This window comes from Oncorhynchus mykiss, chromosome 29 (genome assembly GCF_057628025.1).
Source record: "Oncorhynchus mykiss isolate SJ-2025 chromosome 29, ASM5762802v1, whole genome shotgun sequence".
NCBI lineage: Eukaryota > Metazoa > Chordata > Actinopteri > Salmoniformes > Salmonidae > Oncorhynchus > Oncorhynchus mykiss.
The window spans coordinates 28158575-28178776 of NC_143050.1; the positions used below are offsets into that span (position 1 = coordinate 28158575).

The window sequence follows — 20202 nt, forward strand, 5'->3', positions numbered from 1 at the left end:
CATTTCTAAAACATTTGAAAGACATACAGTCATTATACCAATCCCAATAAAGTCTAAGATGTATGTTCAGGCCAAACAGAATTCTATTACTTATTGAAATCTTTTCCGTTGGATCTTAACTAATGAAATCAAAATTGAATATTGGATGAATTATGTCATACTGTGATAACGTACTAGGGCATTTCCTAGTCTGACGGTTATCTGTGAGGCATTGTCCACCTAATTAAATACAATGGCAATCATTGATCTGTCAGAGACGCCTAATGCCAGTTATATTATCTCTCAACGGAAGACACAAAGATCTCTATCTGAGAATAGACTATGTAGCTTCTAGTAGTCTGGACGCCAGCAATGAATTAGATGGCTAATATTTCTCATTGTTGCACAGATCATTTCCCATCTCTGGTCAGTTACACTCTGTCCATCCATCTTTACAATAACACACTCAATCAAAGGTTATTCATTTCAACCTGTCCATCAACTTGGCACGGGTTGCTTTTTTATTTGATCAGAAAGAACCAATTGAAAAAAAAAAAACAGTCAACTAGTTAAGCGCTATTATATGTGTGTGATAATCTAATGGTGCTATTTACTGGCAGCCACCGACAAAAAGAGTTTTACAAAAGAAGAGGAAGAATGAGTATCAGATGCAAATGTATCAGTAATTCTATCCAGATAAACAAGAGTCTTCTTTCTCTCCACACATGAGCACTACTACCCGCCACCTAGTCCCGCGTTGCCATACCTCCAAAATCACGTCGTTGTCACACCTGTTTTAGGGAAGCCTGGTTCAAGACAAAGCTACACGTCCTCGAATACCTGTCCTCCTACACACTTTCTCATTGAGACGTTTGTGTATCAACAGTTTTAATAAGATGCAACATTTTTCCATAGACACCCCGCACATTGTTGTTCCCCACAACGTAAACACTGCGTCAAATATGGCTCTTTGATTGATGTTGAAGAAATGGTTTAAATTTAACACCGGTTTCAACCACAAATCAACAAGAGGGTTTTACTGTTTGGTTGATTTTTAAATTTAATTCATGTTTGCTGACAACAACAAATATGAATCCAAATGTGAAATATTTGCCCAGTTTGCTGTCTGTATAAACCTTTTTAAACCAAAGTAAGAATTATTTATATTTTCCTTCACTTTCTAAATATCTGCTATACTGGAAAATAGGTTGTTTAGAAGTAATATAAGTTTATAAGCTCCCAACTGTGCCATGCTGTTGTGAGAATTTCGTTATCAATGTTCATAAACTTCAATTCATCTACTCAGTCTGCAACCCAGAGTTTGTAAGATTCTGGTTGAAAAACATGCAAAACCCGACTTGGAGGCACCCTGCACCCAAAAGCTGTTCAGTCAACATCCTGACCCATAACATCCACCTGCATAGAGGTGACTGCTTTCTAAATCAAGTCAACTTTGTTCAACAAGATGCTAATATAACATGTTAAAACCACCCTACTACTGATGACCCTCATCTGGATCAACCCTGGAATACAATGGAATGAAAAAGCAAGGCTAAATGAATCACAAGGTAAAACACCACAAAATAGATGAAAAGGTGGCTGATCGATAGTATGACCTTATTGGCACCTTTTGGTGTTTATTTTACAGTCAAGTGGGAATACTTCAATTGAAATAGGAAAGGATAGGGTGGCATATACTCATGTGCAGCGAGATAATAAGGAGACCAAAGACATACAATCAAACAGGAGAGACAGACAGGCAGTCAGTCACAGCAGAGAGTATTGGTATGCAGACATCACGACAGTACCTAATACAAGTTGCACTGCAACATCATCACATAGCTGCGTTACATAGCAATCTACAGCCACTAAAAAATGTGGTTTATTATCCTGGATTAGTGGGACCATTATGAAGAACAGCAGTAAAGAGCGGTTGCACCTGTACTTGGTGTTCACCTCTCAGGGAACCAAGTCTCACATACCATGTTAGTACAGGACGAACAGAAAGTGGTATCACTCATTCTTTTTTCTTTTTTTTTACACAAAGGCTCCAGGACACCACAGAGGAGAAGTGGCACGATAAAACCAGTCTTGCATGAATCATTACATTAGAGGCCTATTAACCAAGGAGTCACTTTAATTCCACTAGCCAACACAACAGCCCTCTTCTCTGAGCCACGCCCTGCTCCAGTGGTCACACTGCCACTGAGGACCAGGGCTCAATGCACATTCAATATATACCAATCCTTCTCATCTTCAAGTCTCTTCTACGTGCAAACCTCTCTCTTACCCTCTCCACTACTCGATCCCCTTGGCTTGTAGGACCTTTTGGTGTTCTCAATATACATTCACTTTAAGGGAAACAAAATGGGACATTTACACGCTGCTCTGCTTCTAAAATGGTGGGCAATAGGTTATATATACTGGTGCGTCACTTAAAGGGCACTTAGAGAGACATACATGCGATGCTGCACAGTCATTGTGCCCTCCAGGTCAGGAGAGCTCAGCTTCTCATCATATCAACCATTTCAATGAAGGTTTGAGGTACACAACTGGGTGTGTTGGAATAGAAGGGGAGAAATATCGACCAATGTGTGACCGGGATCAAAGTCTCTGGATTAAATGGTTAACAACATTGTGTTGGAATGGTAGATCACAGCACATCAACTTTTTCATTTAAAAAAAAATCTACATTTTTAGTGTGGTGTGTGTATCGGTCCGGAAGTCCCTCTAACAAATGTATTTTGTACAGCAGCTGTTGTCATGGTGATTGTCAGGGATGGATCCTGTAGCTCCCTGTAGCGGTTTTAAATGTAGTCCATGATGTCCAATCACATAGGATATACTGTGATGAGAGGGAGGGTAAACATAAAGGCTGGTCCAATAAGGTAGGATCCTAGTGCATCACAGTAGATCCTTGGAGTGATCAAGTGGGAGTGGAATCCTGGGAAGGCCCCAGTTAGGAGTGGTAAGACTGTGGTGTTCCTGGATTTTTGCCCAGTGGGCGAGGCTGACTGTATTATAGGAGGGTTGACTCGGGGGTCCCTCCCCTCAAGGAGTGGCCATCCCAGATTAGTGTGCAGGCCATTTTAAGTGGAGTGGTCAGTTGGGGAGATCCAAAAGGAGTGGTACAATGCGGGGTAAAAAGTTCAAGGTGCTTTCATCATGACAGAAGTGGTGAGTTGAGTGTGGAATCCAGTAGGAGTGCTACAGGAAGGGGGGTCAGATAGAGCTGGAGCCCAGTGTGGTTGTATTATGGTGTCTGTATTCAGATGAAGGTGGAGTCCATGGTGCTGCTGTCATGCGTGCTCCGGGCGCGAGCCTCAAACAGCTGTTTGATCAGAGCAGACTTCTCCTGCTCCAGCTGAGTGATGCGCTTACCCTTATCTGTCACCTCCTGCACCGGGATGGAGGACGAGAGACATGGACAGGGGGGGAAGATCGTTTTGAGTTTAAACAAGCATTTATTGTGCATTAAAGGAGTATACATACAGCTCCTGTGCATCTTGGAGAAGACATAGGTAGAGGTCAGACCATCATAAAGGGACAGTGGTGAGGTGTTCAGGAAATCTGGACATTTACAATACATTGACATGATATGTTCAGTTTACCTGGGTGAGAAGGCGGTTCTGGTCCTTTAGTCTCTGAATGGCTTGTGGGGGGGCAGGAGGCTGGGAGCTGGAGGAGATCACTGTGGGCTGGGAGCTGGAGGATGGGAAAGACTGCTCAGAGGGAGAGAAAGAAAGATTATTCCCCATGAATTACCATGTTTCAGTAACGACTAGTGTTTAGGCTTGACTATACTCTGTTTCTAAAACGTAGAACTACCTCTCAACATCTAATTGCCACTGGGAGGACTCCAGTAAGAGGAAAATAAGTCCCTTCAAAATTGCCGTGGAATTCAATTTGACCTTAGAAATGACACAGTCATATGAGACAACCATCCCCCATTTTAAGAGCAGTGAGGACGCTCAGTTAGACACAGTCAGGGAAGGTGTGTTATTTCAAGACGCACCACTCCAGAGCAGGAAATTAGGTCATTAAGGCAACGGTTGACTTCCTGCAGCTTGGGAAGCAGAACATTCCTGTGACTTTGATTCTGGGATTCTGCGAAGGAATCCTGGTGGGAGAGAGAAAGAGAGTAAGAACCGGACAGTTTCAGATTATTCATACACTGTATCATCCATTCCTACTAAATTGTATACATGCCTTGGGTCATGTTTATTAGGGCATGCAACGGAAAACGAAAAGGAGCGTTTCTTATTGAACCTCAATAGTAGTCCCTCGCTGTTTCAGTTATTTTTCCATCTGTTTCTTGCCTACTGAACAGTCATTACCGTGCAGTGGTTGCTTTGGCCCACGTGTCTCTGTCTCTCGGTGACGTTGTGGATCTGAGTCTGGTACCACTCTCTAGCCCGCTCCACCACGCCCAGACCGGCCAGCAGAGAGTCCTTCTCCTGCTCCAACTCCTTCATCTGCTTCAGCTGGAGGGAGGGGGGAAAGGGAGTCAATTTCTCTCTTACTGTCATCGTCAATATGGGTCACTTACCTGAAGTCATTTGGCGAACCTGTCCCCTCAAGCTTATACTCATCCTGAGCCCCAAACAAAGCTTGCATGTCAATATTTATGATGGTTATGTTGTTTTGGGTGACTTGCGAAATCTGCACCCTTCTATTTGCATATTTGACTGCCCCGCTTTTGTTCTGAGACAATGGCACCGGGCCAATTGTGCCGGAGTGGTACCCTGATCTCAACAGGAGAGACAATGTTAAGAGCAGCGATCAGCCCGGCGCCATGGCAACCATGCAGAGACCTAAGAATGGGAAAACAGTAGCCACTACAACAGGTCGTCCTGTCCCAGTGACAGGTAGACAGCATAGAGTTCTGCTGACCATCCTATCCTCCAGTACCACAGCACAGGCCCCATTCCTGGCATTCAGCCACCCTCTCTATACACTATCACCGTTGGGAAAACCATGTCTCTACAAAGGCCTAGTTCCCAATGACATAATGCGGTGGCCAAACCAACCAGTATTGTCAAAGTCTACTGATCCTGTCGTTGTTGTTATCTGATCTGGACTGTAATTAGCCAGGGTAAACCTCTTGTGCCATCACTGCATACTAAACACATTTCCCCTTTCAGCTCTGGCCATGCTGGGATGAATGGGAGCTGCAAACAGAGGAGAGGAGAGCGAGGGATGAAAGAGAGGTTGGGGAGTGGGGGGTGGGGTTGTGGCTGGAATGAAGCGTGACGCAGAGTGTCAGGCTGTGTTTGTGTGGTGGGCCACAGGCAGGGAAAATCTGCTCTGTAAAGAGGGGAGAGAACAGGGGGAGGAAAAGTTGCAGAGGGGAGAGGGGGTACGGGAGGGAAGAGCTGGCTGACAAAGCTAACATCACCAGGGCTGCAGGTGGCCTCGCGGTTAACAGCGTAACTGAGAGGTCTGTGGTTTGAATCCCCGAGCCGACGATGTGCCCTTGAGCAAGGCACCTAACCTTAATTGCTCCTGTAAGTCGCTATGGATAAGAGCGTCTGCTAAATGACTTGAATGTAAATGTTAAAATGACAAAGCGTACTACAACGGCATGACACAGATGATGTTGTCGTATCTAAAATCACAAAGTACAAAATCATGGGCATCAGGATAATCTACACAACAGCTCCAAACAGTACAAACTACCATACACCTGCTAGGGCCAGAGGAACAAACATTACAACTAGGAGTTTACTGGTTATCAACAAGACACCAACTGAAACTGGTACTTTCCACTAGCTTCAACAACACATCAACCGCAGACACAGAACTGTTAAATATTCAATTAGTTGACAAACAGTTATCTCTCCCTGACTCTGCTCATAACTCCATAGTTACATTTTGACACTGCTCAACACACATCTGCAAGCGTGTAATAGACATACACATACATGGAAACAGCTCAATGACCAAACAAGACTCTCTTTCCTGACCTCTCTCCTCTAGTTGTTCTCACTCACCCCGAGGAAAAAGTGCAGCGCCTTGCTGCTGTACAGACTGCTGCTGAGAGGGATGAAGACAGTGGTGTAGGCTGCCCAGACAGCTGTCCAGGCTGGGCCGGGTGGGCCAAGCGAATCCCCTGCTTCCAGGCCCCTGGGCCCGACCCGGCTCATTACAATGAGGACAAGCGGCCAGAGGGGGGAGGGGGGAGCAGCTCCCTCTACGACTTCACACAGAGAACGAGTGGAAGGAGAGGAGAAGACATAGAGAGGGGGATAAAGTAGGGCTCAGAGAGAAACTGGAGGCAGGGGGATAGAAAGAGAGAAAAAGAGGGCGAGAGGAGGCATGGAAAGGGGGCAGGGGATTGGGAGGGCCACAGGGGGAGAGGGGTTGGACTGAGTGAAAGGTGGGAGGGGTGTAGGGAAAGGGGTTGAATGGGGGAGTTAATGGTGGGTGTTGGCCAACAGAAACAAAGTGACCTACAGCAGTTGCAGTCTGCACAGGGCAGATAGGCCTGTTTATCCATGAAACTGTTCTCCACCTCACCCCCACTCTAGATAAAAAGTTAAACTGACCCCTAACACCAACCATATCACTGAACACCAGTATGAGACCACTTTCACGTTGTCTGTGGGTCACAAAATACCTGTTTTCACTGGCAGTGAGAACATGGTTGTTTGATTGCCTCTCTGAAAACTGTGCATAATGCAACAGTGTGTGTGTGTGTTAGCGGGCGTAAGTACCATTCCATAATCCACCCCGTTGGTGATGGTGTGGCGTCTCTGCTCATCTCGGCTCCGCCCATGGCGTCTGGAGACAGTGAATCCCGTGGCTGACTCACTCTGGGACCTCGGTAACCCAGCCTCCACAATACCTGGACCAGAAATTGGGCAGGAATGGGTGGTCAGAAAGATTTTTTGCTGATTTCATCAACTGACTTCCAGGTCTTGTCTGGAACACAGGTATCAACTGTCTGGTTAGTACAACTATGCTTTGGGTAACTGGATAATTAATACATAAAATGTAAACATACCCATTTGCTGTGAGGAAGAACAAACTTGTTTGCACTTCTATAATGTTAGTATCAAATACATAGAGCTAGATGGACATGAACATCAGAGAGAAGTTCTGACTCACTCTGTTGTGTTCAGTGCATCACGGTTTCCATCTATGATAGAACTGAACTGTCCCCCAGCCAACAATCAAAAGAGACATTGTCACCAAAACCCCACATCAAATCAAATTGTAATTTGTCACATGCTTTCACATAAACAACAAGTGTAGACTAACAGTGAAATGCTTACTTACGGGCTCTTCCCAACAATGCAGAGAACATTTTGAAAAATGATTTTAAAAATAACGAGGAACAAACACAAAATGAGCAATGATAACTTGGCTATATACATTGGGTACCAAGTCGATGTACAGGACTAGGAGGTAATTGAGGTACTATGTACCTATAGGCAGGGGTAAAGTAACTAGGCAACAGAATAGATAATAAACAGAGTAGCAGCAGCAGCATACAGTAAGTGATGAATCAAATGAGTTGGTGCAAAAATGGTCAATGCAGTCTGGGTAGCTATTTGGGTAACTATTTAGCAGTCCCATGGCTTGGGGGTAAATGTTGTTCAGGATCCTGTTGGTTCGAGACTTGGTGCATCGCTACTGCTTGCCATGCGGTAGCAGAGAGAACAGTCTATGACTGTGTGTGTGTATATGAGTGAGTGAGTGAGTGAGTGAGTGAGTGAGTGAGTGAGTGAGTGAGTGTGCGTGAACGAGGGAGAACACGAAAGAGACAGAGAGAGAGAGAGAGAGAGAAAGGGGAGAGGCCACTACTCAGAGTAGTGAAATCTGTAAACCCTGCAGTGCCTTTGGTGGCCACACGAGGGTGCTACCCTCCCTCCCTGCTAACCTTATCAACCCTATCTGGTTGGGTTGTATTGAATGGGGATAAATTACAATTCTGGGGGAAGATGAGAATACAATGTAAGAACTTATGTATATAAAAACAGTTCAGGTGATAGTTGATAACAGAGCAGAGAAAACATGACCCGTTTCCATGTTGTATCCGGACTTCCAGAAATCCTGTTAATCGGTAACTGGAGATAGTTCCTTGAGGGCAGGAGTATGCGGGGTTCAGAGGGGTGGAGGGAAATATGTAGAGCACCTAGTTTAGTGGCTCTAGATAATCGTCAAGTTGGACTGTGGCACCCAAAGAGGATACTGTTTACCAGTGTAGGTAAGCCTCATTTGCATGCCTTGAAACAGCATTGCTAATTGAAAGAGAGCCTAATGGCCATTTCTACTTTTTGTTGTTGAAAACATTTAAAATAATAACACAAGGAATAAATGTAAAAATAATAACGCAAGGAATAAATACACAATGAGTAATGATAACTTGCCTATATACATGGGATACCAGTACAGAGTTGATGTGCAGGGGTACGAGGTAATTGAGGTAGATATGTACATATAGATAGGGATAAAGTGACTAGGCAACAGGATGCATAATAAATAGTAGCAGCAGCGTATTTGATGAGTCAAAAGAGTTTGTGCAAAAAGGGTCACTACAGATAGTTCTGGTAGGTATTGGTTAACTATTTATCTAACTATTTAGCAGTCTTATGGCTTGGGGGTATAAGCTGTTCAGGGTCCTGTTTGTTCCAGACTTGGTGCATCGGTACCATTGCCGTGTGGTAGCAGAGAGAACAGTCTATGACTTGTGTGGCTGGAGTCTTTGACAATTTTTAGGGTCTTCCTCTGACACCACCTGGTATAAAGGTCCTGGATGGCAGGGAGCTCGGCCCCAGTTATGTACTGGGCAGTACGCACTACCCTCTGTAGCGCCGTGCGTCTGATGCCAAACAGTTGCCATACTAAGTGTTGATGCAGCCAGTCAAGATGCTCTCAATGCTGCAGCTGTATAACATTTTGAGGATCTGAGGGCACATGCAGAATCTTTTCAGCCTTATGAGGGTGACGAGGCGTTGCAGTGCCTTCTTCATGACTGGGTTGATGTGTGTGGACCATGATAATTCCTTATTCATGTGGGCACCAAGGAACTTGAAGCTCTCAACCTGTTCCACAACCGACCCTTTGATGTGGATGGGGGCATGCTCGGTCCTCCGTTTCCTGTAGTCCACAATCAGCTCCCTTGTCTTGCTGACGTTGAGGGAGAGGTTATTGTCCTGCCACCACACTGCCAGGTCTCTGAACTCCTCCCTGTAGGCTGTCTCATCGTCGTCAGTGATCAGGCTGTGTCGTCTGCAAATTTAATGATGGTGTTGGAGTCGTGGGTGAACAGGGAGTACAGGAGGGGACTAAGCACACACCTCTGAGGGGCCCCCGTGATGAAGGTCAGCGTGGCGTAGTTGTTTTTGCCTACCCTAACCACCTGGGGGTGGCCTGTCAGGAAGGATTCAGTTGTAGAGCAGACGTGTCCCCCTGCTTAAGCCAGTACATGTCCAGGCCCGTCTGAAGTTTGCTAGAGAGCATTTGGATGATCCAGAAGAAGATTGGGAGAATGTCATATGGTCAGATGAAACCAAAATAGAACTTTTTGGTAAAAACTCAACTCGTCGTGTTTGGAGGACAAAGAATGCTGAGTTGCATCCAAAGAACACAATACCTACTGTGAAGCATGGGGGTGGAAACATCATGCTTTGGGGCTGTTTTTCTGCAAAGGGACCAGGACGACTGATCCGTGTAAAGGAAAGAATTAATGGGGCCATGTATCGTGAGATTTTGAGTGAAAACCTCCTTCCATCAGCAAGGGCATTGAAGATGAAACGTGGCTGGGTCTTTCAGCATGACAATGATCCCAAACACACCGCCCAGGCAATGAAGGAGTGGCTTCGTAAGAAGCATTTCAAGGTCCTGGAGTGGCCTATCCAGTCTCCAGATCTCTACCCCATAGAAAATATTTGGAGGGAGTTGAAAGACCGTGTTGCCCAGCAACAGCCCCAAAACATCACTGCTCTAGAGGAGATCTGCATGAAGGAATGGGCCAAAATACCAGCAACAGTGTGTGAAAACCTTGAAGACTTACAGAAAACGTTTGACCTCTGTCATTGCCAACAAAGGGTATATAACAAAGTATTGAGATAAACTTTTGTTATTGACCAAATACTTATTTTCCACCATAATGTGCAAATAAATTCATTAAAAATCCTACAATGTGATTTTCTGTATTTTTTTTCTCAATTTGTCTGTCATAGTTGAAGTGTACCTATGATGAAAATTACAGGCTTCTCTCATCTTTTTAAGTCGGAGAACATGCACAATTGGTGGCTGACTAAATACTTTTTTTGCCCCACTGTAGGTGTTCCTTTTGTTCAGGTGGGAAAGGGCAGTGTGGAGTGCAATATCGATTGCGGCATCTGTGGATCTTTTGAAGTGGTATGCTAATTGGAGTGGGTCCAGGGCGTCTGGGATGATGGTGTTGATGTGATACCATGACCAGCCAAAAAATGTCATGGCTACACATGTGAGTCATTCAGACAGGTTACCTTGGCATTCTTGTGCACGGGGACTGGTGGTGTGCTTGAGACATGTAGGTATTACAGACTGGGTCAGGGAGAGGTTGAAAATGTCAGTGAAGACACTTGCCAGCTGGTCTCACTACGTGTCCTGGTAATCCGTCCCTTCGGCCTTGAGAATGTAAGACTGTTTAAAGGTCTTACGCACATCGGCTACAGAGAGCGTGATCACACAGTCATCCAGAAACAGCTGGTGCTCTCATGCATAGTTCAGCGTTGCTAGCCTCGAAGCGTGCATAGAAAGTATTTAGCTGGTAGGCACTGGACAGCTCATGGCTGGGTTTCCGTTTGTAATCCATGATAGTGTGCAAGCCCTGCCACATCCGACGAGCATCAGAGCTGGTGTAGCAGGATTCGATCTTGGTCCTGTATTGACACTTTGCCTGTTTAACGGTTCGTCGGAGGGCATAGCGGGATTAGCTCATTGAAACCAGCAGATCTAGCCTTTAGCTCAGTGCGGATGTTGGCTGTAATCTTTGGCTTCTGGTTGGGATATGTATGTACAGTCACTGAGGGGACAAGTCATCGATGCATTTATTAATGAAGCAGGTGACTGATGTGGTAAACTCCTCAATGCAATCGGATGAATGCCAGAACATATTCCAGTCTGTGCTAGCAAAACAGTCCTATAACTTAGCATCTGATTCATCAGAGCACTTCCGTATTGAGCATGTCACTGGTACTTCCTGTTTGAGTTTTTGCTTTTAAGCAGGAATCAGAAGGATAGAGTTATGGTCAGATTTACCAAATGGAGGGCGAGGGAGAGCTTTGTATGCGACTCTGTGTGTGGAGTAAATGTGATTTCAGTTTTCTTGAATTAAAGTGACCGGCCACTCTGGGTGAGCATTTTCTTGTTTGCTTTTGGCCTTATACAGCTTGTTGAGTGCGGTCTTAGTACCAGCATCAGCTTGAGGTGGTTAGAAACTACGTAAAATTAAGATGAAAACTCTGTTGGTAAATTATGTGGTCTACAGTTTATCATGAGGTATTCTAACACCTCAAGACGTCCTTAATATTACAGATTGTGGACAAGTTGTTGTTAACAAAGAGACATACACCACCTCCTCTGCGCTTCTCCAAACGGTCTCTGGCTCCAGAGACAGTTTTTCCAGAGGTGAGTTGTTCCTCACACCTCATGGGTAATTTGCAGTCAGACGGGTCGGAAAGGCCAGCTCTGACAAGCTCTCTCTCGCTCTCTCTGTCCAACCACTTCCACATAGCCTCCCCTGCCTGCGTGGCTGCCTACAGTTCACTGCTCAGGTACACAGAGATAGAACAACAGGCACTGCAACCATGAAAAATGCTCAATCTGTCCTCATCTTTTTTCAGTGTTTAGAGCATTGTACAGCATGGACGTCATGTCGCCCACACAGTGACGTTGTCCAGAAGCTGCCGTTAAGAGTGTGGGAAATACTTCATAGTGTTCCAGGGAAGTGATACTTGTTATTATGCCTTTCTTTCAGCTTAACTTTGGCAGGGCACTAAAGCATTGGGGTCAGTAGTTCTGTTAAACATAGTCCACAGTCCAGCTCCATCCACTGGCCCATTACCCTGCTCCAATACCACATCAGCCTCTTCACATTACCCTGCTCCAATATCACATCAGCCTCTTCACATTACCCTGCTCCAATACCACATCAGCCTCTTCACATTACCCTGCTCCAATACCACATCAGCCTCTTCACATTACCCTGCTCCAATACCACATCAGCCTCTTCACATTACCCTGCTCCAATACCACATCAGCCTCTTCACATTACCCTGCTCCAATACCACATCAGCCTCTTCACATTACCCTGCTCCAATACCACATCAGCCTCTTCACATTACCCTGCCCCAATACCACATCAGCCTCTTCACATTACCCTGCTCCAATACCACATCAGCCTCTTCACATTACCCTGCTGCAATATCACATCTGCCTCTTCATATTACCCTGCTCCAATACCACATCAGCCTCTTCACATTACCCTACGCCAATACCACATCAGCCTCCTCACATTACCCTGCTCCAATACCACATCAGCCTCTTCACATTACCCTGCTCCAATACCACATCAGCCTCCTCACATTACCCTGCTCCAATACCACATCAGCCTCTTCACATTACCCTGCTCCAATACCACATCAGCCTCCTCACATTACCCTGCTCCAATACCACATCAGCCTCTTCACATTACCCTGCTCCAATACCACATTGGCCTCCTCACATTACCCTGCTCCAATACCACATCAGCCTCCTCACATTACCCTGCTCCAATATCACATCCGCCTCTTCACATTACCCTGCTCCAATACCACATCAGCCTCTTCACATTACCCTGCTCCAATACCACATCAGCCTCTTCACATTACCCTGCCCCAATACCACATCAGCCTCTTCACATTACCCTGCTCCAATACCACATCAGCCTCTTCACATTACCCTGCTCCAATACCACATCAGCCTCTTCACATTACCCTGCTCCAATACCACATCAGCCTCTTCAATGAGTTCCACAGCCGGGCAGACGTGACCTCTCTCCATGATTTTGGACATCCCCCAAGAGTCTGCATCCCAAATGGCACTATATTTCCTACATAGTGCACTAGTTTTGACCAGAGCCAAGTAGTGCACTATGTAGGGAATAGGATGCCATTTGGAACACAATGAGAGCGAGAGAAGAGAGAGCAGGGTAATGGTAGCTTGGCCAGGGGTGGGCAGGATTTCACCGCTGCAGTGCCTCAATTACTCTGCACGTAATCTGTGCTAATCCAGCGGGTTTGCTGGGGGAGATTACATTGCCATTCACCACACTCTCCAATCCCATGGCTCTACAGAGAGTAGTGGGTAGCGTGGGTCTATGGCACTGATATAAGTATCTAGCCAGGGCCTCCAGGCTGCTTCACGGACATGTCCCTGTTATAGATACAGACAGGATTGGACTCAGCAGGGCCATTAGAGGGAGAGAGAGAAAGTGAGAGAGGGAAGGGGGGGGGGGGGGGGCTGTGTGCACATAGGAGAGAGAGAGCAGGATTTTCTCCATAGCTTTCCCGACTTCAGTGAACACAGGTCAGTCTAATGAGCGAGACCAGGAAAGGACCAGGGAAAATTGGGCTGATGATCCCAATAGGAGGAGCCCAGAGCCCAGTCTAAACTCTGGCTAAGCATCCGGAAGACATGATCTGTGACTCACTCTGGATGAGCTGGAGGTCAATTATTTAATTACACACTCTTCACTGCAGCAGAGAGATTTGAGAGGCATACCAGGGCTTTGAAATAACGATAACAAAATAATGTTAGCTGAGCTCCTCCATTAGTAAAAACCCAGAGTGTGTGGAAGGATTGACCCCTAGCTGTGGCCCCAGGTCATGGGCTCTGTTTTAATGTGGACATTTGTCAACAAATCAAATATAATTGTATTTGACACATGCACCGAATACAACAGGTAGAGACTTTAATGTGAAATGCTTACTTACTAGGCCGTTCCCAACTATGCAGAGTTAAGAAATACAAATAAATACAATAATAACACAATAGGAATAAAATACACAATAATGAGGCTATATACAGGGAGTACCAGTACCAGATCAATGTGCAGGGGTATGAGGTCATTGAGATAGATATGTACATATAGGCACCAGGATAGATACTCATAAGAGTAAAATAAGAATAGAGTAGCAGCAGCATATACGATGCATGAAAGTGTGTGTATGTCCTCATTGGTTTTTAGGAGCATATACCCACATGGGTGATTGAAACATGAACTGAGGTCCACACTCATAATGCACCTTAAAGTTGGTTGCCAACCGCCATATAAAGTCCAAAGAAAAAGAAGAAGCCTGAAGGAGGAGAGATTTCTAGAAACAAACTCAGTTTACCCTTTTATCTGTGGATTCATTGTCAGAGTAATGGACTTTATGCATTTCAGGTAAAATAACAACCCAATGTTTATATCGCAGGACAAATTAGCTAGCAACAGCAAGCTAGGTAGCTAAATTGCCATGCATGTTTAATGCTTTTCAACCTAGTCTAGTCAGCATGTGATGCTAAACATGTTGGAACCTGGTGCTAGTGCTGCAGTTGTTTAGTGATGACAGTCTGGTATAGAAATGTGTGTAATGGGTGTGTGTGTGTTTCCAACTCCTCTACCTCCACACATGGGTCAATGAGACTGAGGCAGCAGAATAGCCCTGATCTGTTTATACCCCAGTTGATCTTATTGCTGAGGACGATTACTGATCGCTTAGCATAGTGAGAAACAAAATACATAGACATGATGGGGAGATGGATAGAGATGGTGGAAGACTGGTCCTGATTTGATTGAGCTTTGATAATCAAACTTACTTGGTTTTTGGAGACTTGACGACTCGAAAGCAAGGGACTCTGTGGACCTCACCCGACTCTTCTGTGGATGCGTCTGCTTCCCCATCCGAACCGAATCCGCTCGATATGAACCGCTTTCGGGCACAATGGTTATCCGTTCCAAACTTCTGCCTGTTCTCTCATAACCCGTATTGGTGTAACGCATGGGACCCCCTACGACCGAGGTGACTGGTGGGTGTCCAGTTTTCCCCTCATTATGTCTGGACCGACTCTGAAGTGAGGACGCGCGTTTGTGATGCGTATTTGTCCCATTGCTTGGACCCAGTGGGCGAACTTTGTTTTCAATCAGAGTTCCGACAGAGCAGGTAGAGAGCGGGGCAGGTTTTTGCGCTGGCATATGGTGCCGTTTGGAGTGCAGGAGTGCTTGTTTCGGGTGCAGGGAAACCTGAGCCTTTATGTGGTTGTTGTTGTCCGCTTTCGGCATGGAGTATCGCAGCCCCGCCACGAAGCGCTCAAATGTCAGGCAGCCATGAGGTGGGGCCACCAGCCTCAGACACTCCAGAACCCCGCCGGACAAATCATGAGTATCTGCCCCTTGCCATCTACTCTCAATCTCCGATATGTGCACATATCCTCTCTTCCCATCATCAAGGATGTCAAAGAGTGTCCTCAGACTGTGTAAAAAGGCTTTGGGTAACCCATCTGTTGAATATTCCGTGTCTTTGGGCTGCATTTTACCGGTTATGCCTGTCTTGCCTTGTCTTCTTGTGCCAATCCTACCGTAAATTGTCGACGGCCCGTTCAATTTGCAGCTACCATCAGTATCAGTTTCTATCAAAGCCATGAAGTTATCAATCGTTGAATTGAATGATGTCAAAATCAAACCTCACCAATATATATCTTATAATGTGGTTATAACCAACGTCTTATTACTTTACGCGAGATACAAAAATAAATGTGTTTATAAGTAGCCTACCCTACCTGTCTTTATAGACTATATTTCTCCAAAACAGATTAGAAATCCGACCAGCTTTTCTTTATGCCTTCGCTTAACGAAAGTATCTACTTTCCCTCCCAAGTCTTGCGGCTCCAGCATACCTTTTTCAACAGGACCGCCCTTCAAACATCTGCGCAGATTTGTCCAGGGACGCAGCCATTGGTCATGGTCAGAATTGCCGTGAGCTTATTGGTTGGAGGTTGTGGAAGGCAGAAGTTTGAGTTGTGCTTTTGTTATTCATAAAGCCGGACGTTATTCACCCTCGGATTCGTACCCTACCCGCAGGAATTTTTTTGTGAGGAAATATGTTTTTCTTTACCCTCCCTACATGTGGGTTTTATTGTTAAAAAAACCAGAGGCAGTCTTTTTTACAATATGTTTATTATAATGTTTGTACATAGTATCATGCTTATGATACATTGTGACACAATGTATAGCCTACATTGTATAACATTGTATCACAGAGCTACATTCCATTGAAAACTTATCTTTCAGAATGTTCAACATAGAGCTTTGTATGGCTTCATATTACCAAAAATATCATAAAAGATCTTTAGAAAAAGGGTTCTTATAACACAAGTCAAGTCTTCTAGTCCCATTTTATCCTATAGCCTCGCTTGCTCAGACTTGAATTCTTATCTTATCCCTTGAGCTCAACTTTGAAATTGATGTCATTTAGTTTCACTGCAAAATATATCACAGGCTATGCATTTATGATCTATAAATTAATATCCTGTCACACAGTAAACACAGCACTATTGCAGACGTATTGATTGTTGAGAGAGAGAGTTCAATGGGAGGGGTGCTCTTTTACTGATCGGTAGGTTCACAGGGTCATGCAATTGAGTCCTCAATGCTTAATGCTTTCTGTAAAGGAAATTGAATTCCCAAAAGTATATAACCTAATTAGCCAAATCCCTTCTATACAAAAATAAGTAAAATATTTCAAAAATGTTATGACTGTACCACAGAGGATCATTAGCTTCTTTTTAAAAAATCAAGTTGTGGATTGTTTTTAGTACTGAGCGATTAACCGACATTTCGGGGGTTCGGTTAGGGACTATTAAACAACTAATTGACCGATGTCAGTTCAGTTAGGCTACTTGAATTCCATTTAGTTCGGTTTTTCTTTGCCAAACGCGCCATTTCTCGAGAGAAATCAAATCACTCATGAAAGAGACCAAGTGAAGAACTATGTTAGACGCTGGGCTGAAGGGAGTTGTAGTTTTCATTAAGGAAATATTCCAATTAGTTCCGCGCATAAACGTGGCAATTAACTACAATGACATTAATCCATTGCGCCTGTTTTCTTGGCTCAGAGACGGAGACACTTTTACCCCGGCTATGTTCTACTTTAGGTTCGATACACACACAGAGACGGCATTGGCCGCATGTACACAACACAAAGACAAGGGGGAGGGATAGAGACAGTGCGTGAAAGTGTCTTATCTAGTTTAAAGAACTAGTAAAATAATTTCGTCAGACAGCTCTGCAGCATCCTTAGGCAGGTTAGCCTTGCTAAACAGGATGACTAAAGATAGCATAGTATGGGGAGCACATAGATAACGTTATCTAGCTAAGCAGAGATGAGATTATGATGTTAAGGTATGACAAGCAATACAATCATCAAATCAAAACGAAGCTATATCCACAGCTGATATTTTATTATTTCATAGTAATTTCCTGTTTATTTTATTTTATGTCAACCTAATGTGGACCATCACTTTGCCTTAATTGCCTACAGTCGGAAAGAAAGGCGGCGCGTACAATTTGGGTAGCACGTGTTGCCAATACCAAATAGATGATTTTTGAGTTGCGACTGGCAGTGAAAAATTCAGTCCAGGCCAAGCCAAGCAGATCCCAATATTTCAAAATATAATTGTGGGAAAACATAGTTTGTAAAGTAAATGCTATTGCGGTAAAGAGAAGACAATGCAAATACGAATCTGTATTTTAGTTATCACAACTCTCAATTGAATTGACCGAACAACAGTATAGCCTATCTTATTGGCTCCAGCGGAGAGCATCCCCCTTATCCCTGGCGAGGATGACGTCTGTGATCTTCAGGTTGAAAAGTCGGAGCTCTGGAACAAGGTTCCCCGGAAGGGTCGCCACTGACTGGAGACATTAGCAAAATCTGATTTAATACGACAAATTACAGGTTAGCCTACTCTGCTCACACTGACAAACGGATACATAAAAACAACGTTGTACATATGATAGGCCTAGGCGAAAGGGAGACGCAAATAGAAGATGATGTCCATCTAAGCATTTAGCTACACCCGCAATAACATCTGCTACATCTGAGACCAATAACATTTGATTTGAAAAACTGGAAGAGGAAATTGTCCAAAATCAAACTTTTATTTTAAGTGGCACTGACCCAACAATGATATAGTGAATATGCACAGTCCGACTTTTCAACCTGAAAATCACAGACATCAATTTGACGTCGTTTTTTTCAGAGTTCCCAGTTGTCTTGAGAGCAACATTACTACAGCGAAAATGGCTTGCTTCTAGATAGAAGACACCGAAGCAACATTTGTATCTTCCTATTGCGGTTCACCGGGACAGCATTTTACATTCATAACCATGTCGTGGGGCGTTCTAAAACTACTCGCCCGTCATTCAGTTACGTTTCCCCATTGGCTAGCTAGCTAACAACTTGTTATGTTTATCAGTATATCCAAACATTTGGCGGCACATAAAGAAAGGAAAAGAGATTCAGGAGATTAGTGATCATAGCAACGAATGAATGACAGATCTCTTGCTTGTCAACACAAATCTGACATTTTTAAAAAGACAGTGTACAATTTTCAATGTAATGAATCTCATCTCAATCATATACATTAAAACCAGGGGAATCTCAATAGTTAAATAGTGCTTTAACACAATTTAGAAGTCTAGTATTCCACAAATGACTTCGTCATTTCAATGACAGGTATGTAATGAATATGAACATTTGAGCTTTTATAATAAACTAGTTTCTAAAGGCACAACATGCTTCAAAAGTAGCTTGTTTTCATATTGGCTAAAGCTTTTTTATTTTTTTTATCACCAGTGCTACCAATTACAATGTTTAATTTAGAGCCCTGCATACACCGCCACAGTCACACAAACACACTCACTGCAGTGCCCACAGATCATGAGTGGAAGCTAAACCATCTGTGCGCTGAGGGACTTATCCCTGGTATTGTTAATCTTACTTATTAGAACCATACCCCACTGGCCCTCAGGCGTGCATATGTACACACACACACACACCTTTTCTTTCTCACTCTGTGTCTTTTTTTTTTTTTTTTACCTTTATTTAACCAGGCAAGTCAGTTAAGAACAAATTCTTATTTTCAATGACGGCCTGGGAACAGTGGGTTAACTGCCTTGTTCAGGGGCAGAACGACAGATTTGTACCTTGTCAGCTCGGGGGTTTGAACTCGCAACCTTCCGGTTACTAGTCCAACGCTCTAACCACTAGGCTACCCTGCCACCCCAGGGTTGCTTGCTCTCTGTATTTCTGTCTCTCCCTTCAACAATATCACTACATGTGGCAAATTATTTGAGAGCTGGGTCACTGCAGTATTCTTTTTCGGGAAGTGCTTCAAAATCACAGTCTTTTAATCAAAGCTTAGTCACAGTGGAAGACAAAGAGGAAGTGGAAGTGAATTTAGGCCATGGAGACTAAAGGAGAGAACAGATAGTATCAAGTATTTCTCTCGTTTAGCCTTCAGTTATGATTTGACTTCATGTCTGTCATCAAATGAAAACAATCCAATCCTGGATGAGTTTCGTCCATGCCAATCCACTTCTCCAGTCTGTTCCTGGCGCCAAGTATTGTTAAGAGGTTTTCTTTAAGCACTTCTTTGGGTGCCTAAGGGCCTGGACTTTGGTCACCTAGTTTCTCCCGGGAGTTATGTGTAAAAGGAGTCCATTGTTTCACTGGCCTCCATTAAGAAAAACAAAATTGAAAAAATAAACTAGTTCAGCTATGCAAATATAAAAACAGACTGTTGGTGTATAAAATGGTGTATAAAAACGGACTGTGTTTTTCTTACAGTACTGATGCAAAGCCAAATCCTTGCTCAAACTCCTATAAATACACTATTTATTTATAGATTGTAATGCATGTCTAGCTCTAAGCCCTCTATAGAATCCATCATGTGACTGCAGGGCTTACGATGAAAAATGTGTTCTTGTTTTTGGAAGCATTGTTTATCAGTGTGCTTGCCACTATATGGTAATAACATACCTCTGGTATGTACAACAGAAATGTCACACCAATTGGGTATGTCTGTTGACACTAGTTCAAGTATGATTTTGAGCGCCTTGAGACAAGGAGCTTGAGCCATACTACATCTTCATGTTTTACCCAGCCTCTGTTTATTTTTATCCTTAAGGACCCTACTCTAGAG

The 20202-nt window shown here is 44.1% G+C and overlaps 1 protein-coding gene across 4 annotated transcripts; it reads right to left on the reverse strand.

Moving 5' to 3' along the window:
* Window positions 1-459: 459 nt before the first annotated feature.
* Window positions 460-15933, reverse strand: LOC110509783 (suppressor APC domain-containing protein 2). 4 transcript variants are annotated; one of them, XM_036967696.2, is made up of 6 exons: window positions 14818-15933; window positions 6696-6826; window positions 4317-4463; window positions 3995-4099; window positions 3591-3701; window positions 460-3376 (listed from the first exon to the last, which is right to left on the reverse strand). In XM_036967696.2, exons 1-6 carry the CDS (start codon window positions 15638-15640, stop codon window positions 3248-3250), a joined length of 1446 nt encoding a protein of 481 aa, XP_036823591.2. In that variant the 5' UTR covers window positions 15641-15933; the 3' UTR covers window positions 460-3247. The 4 variants fall into 4 exon arrangements, with proteins under 4 accessions (XP_036823591.2, XP_036823590.2, XP_090083070.1 ...); XM_036967695.2 differs by having other exon boundaries at window positions 3591-3704; window positions 14818-15927; XM_090226944.1 differs by having other exon boundaries at window positions 3591-3704; window positions 5973-6826; window positions 14818-15904.
* Window positions 15934-20202: the final 4269 nt, after the last annotated feature.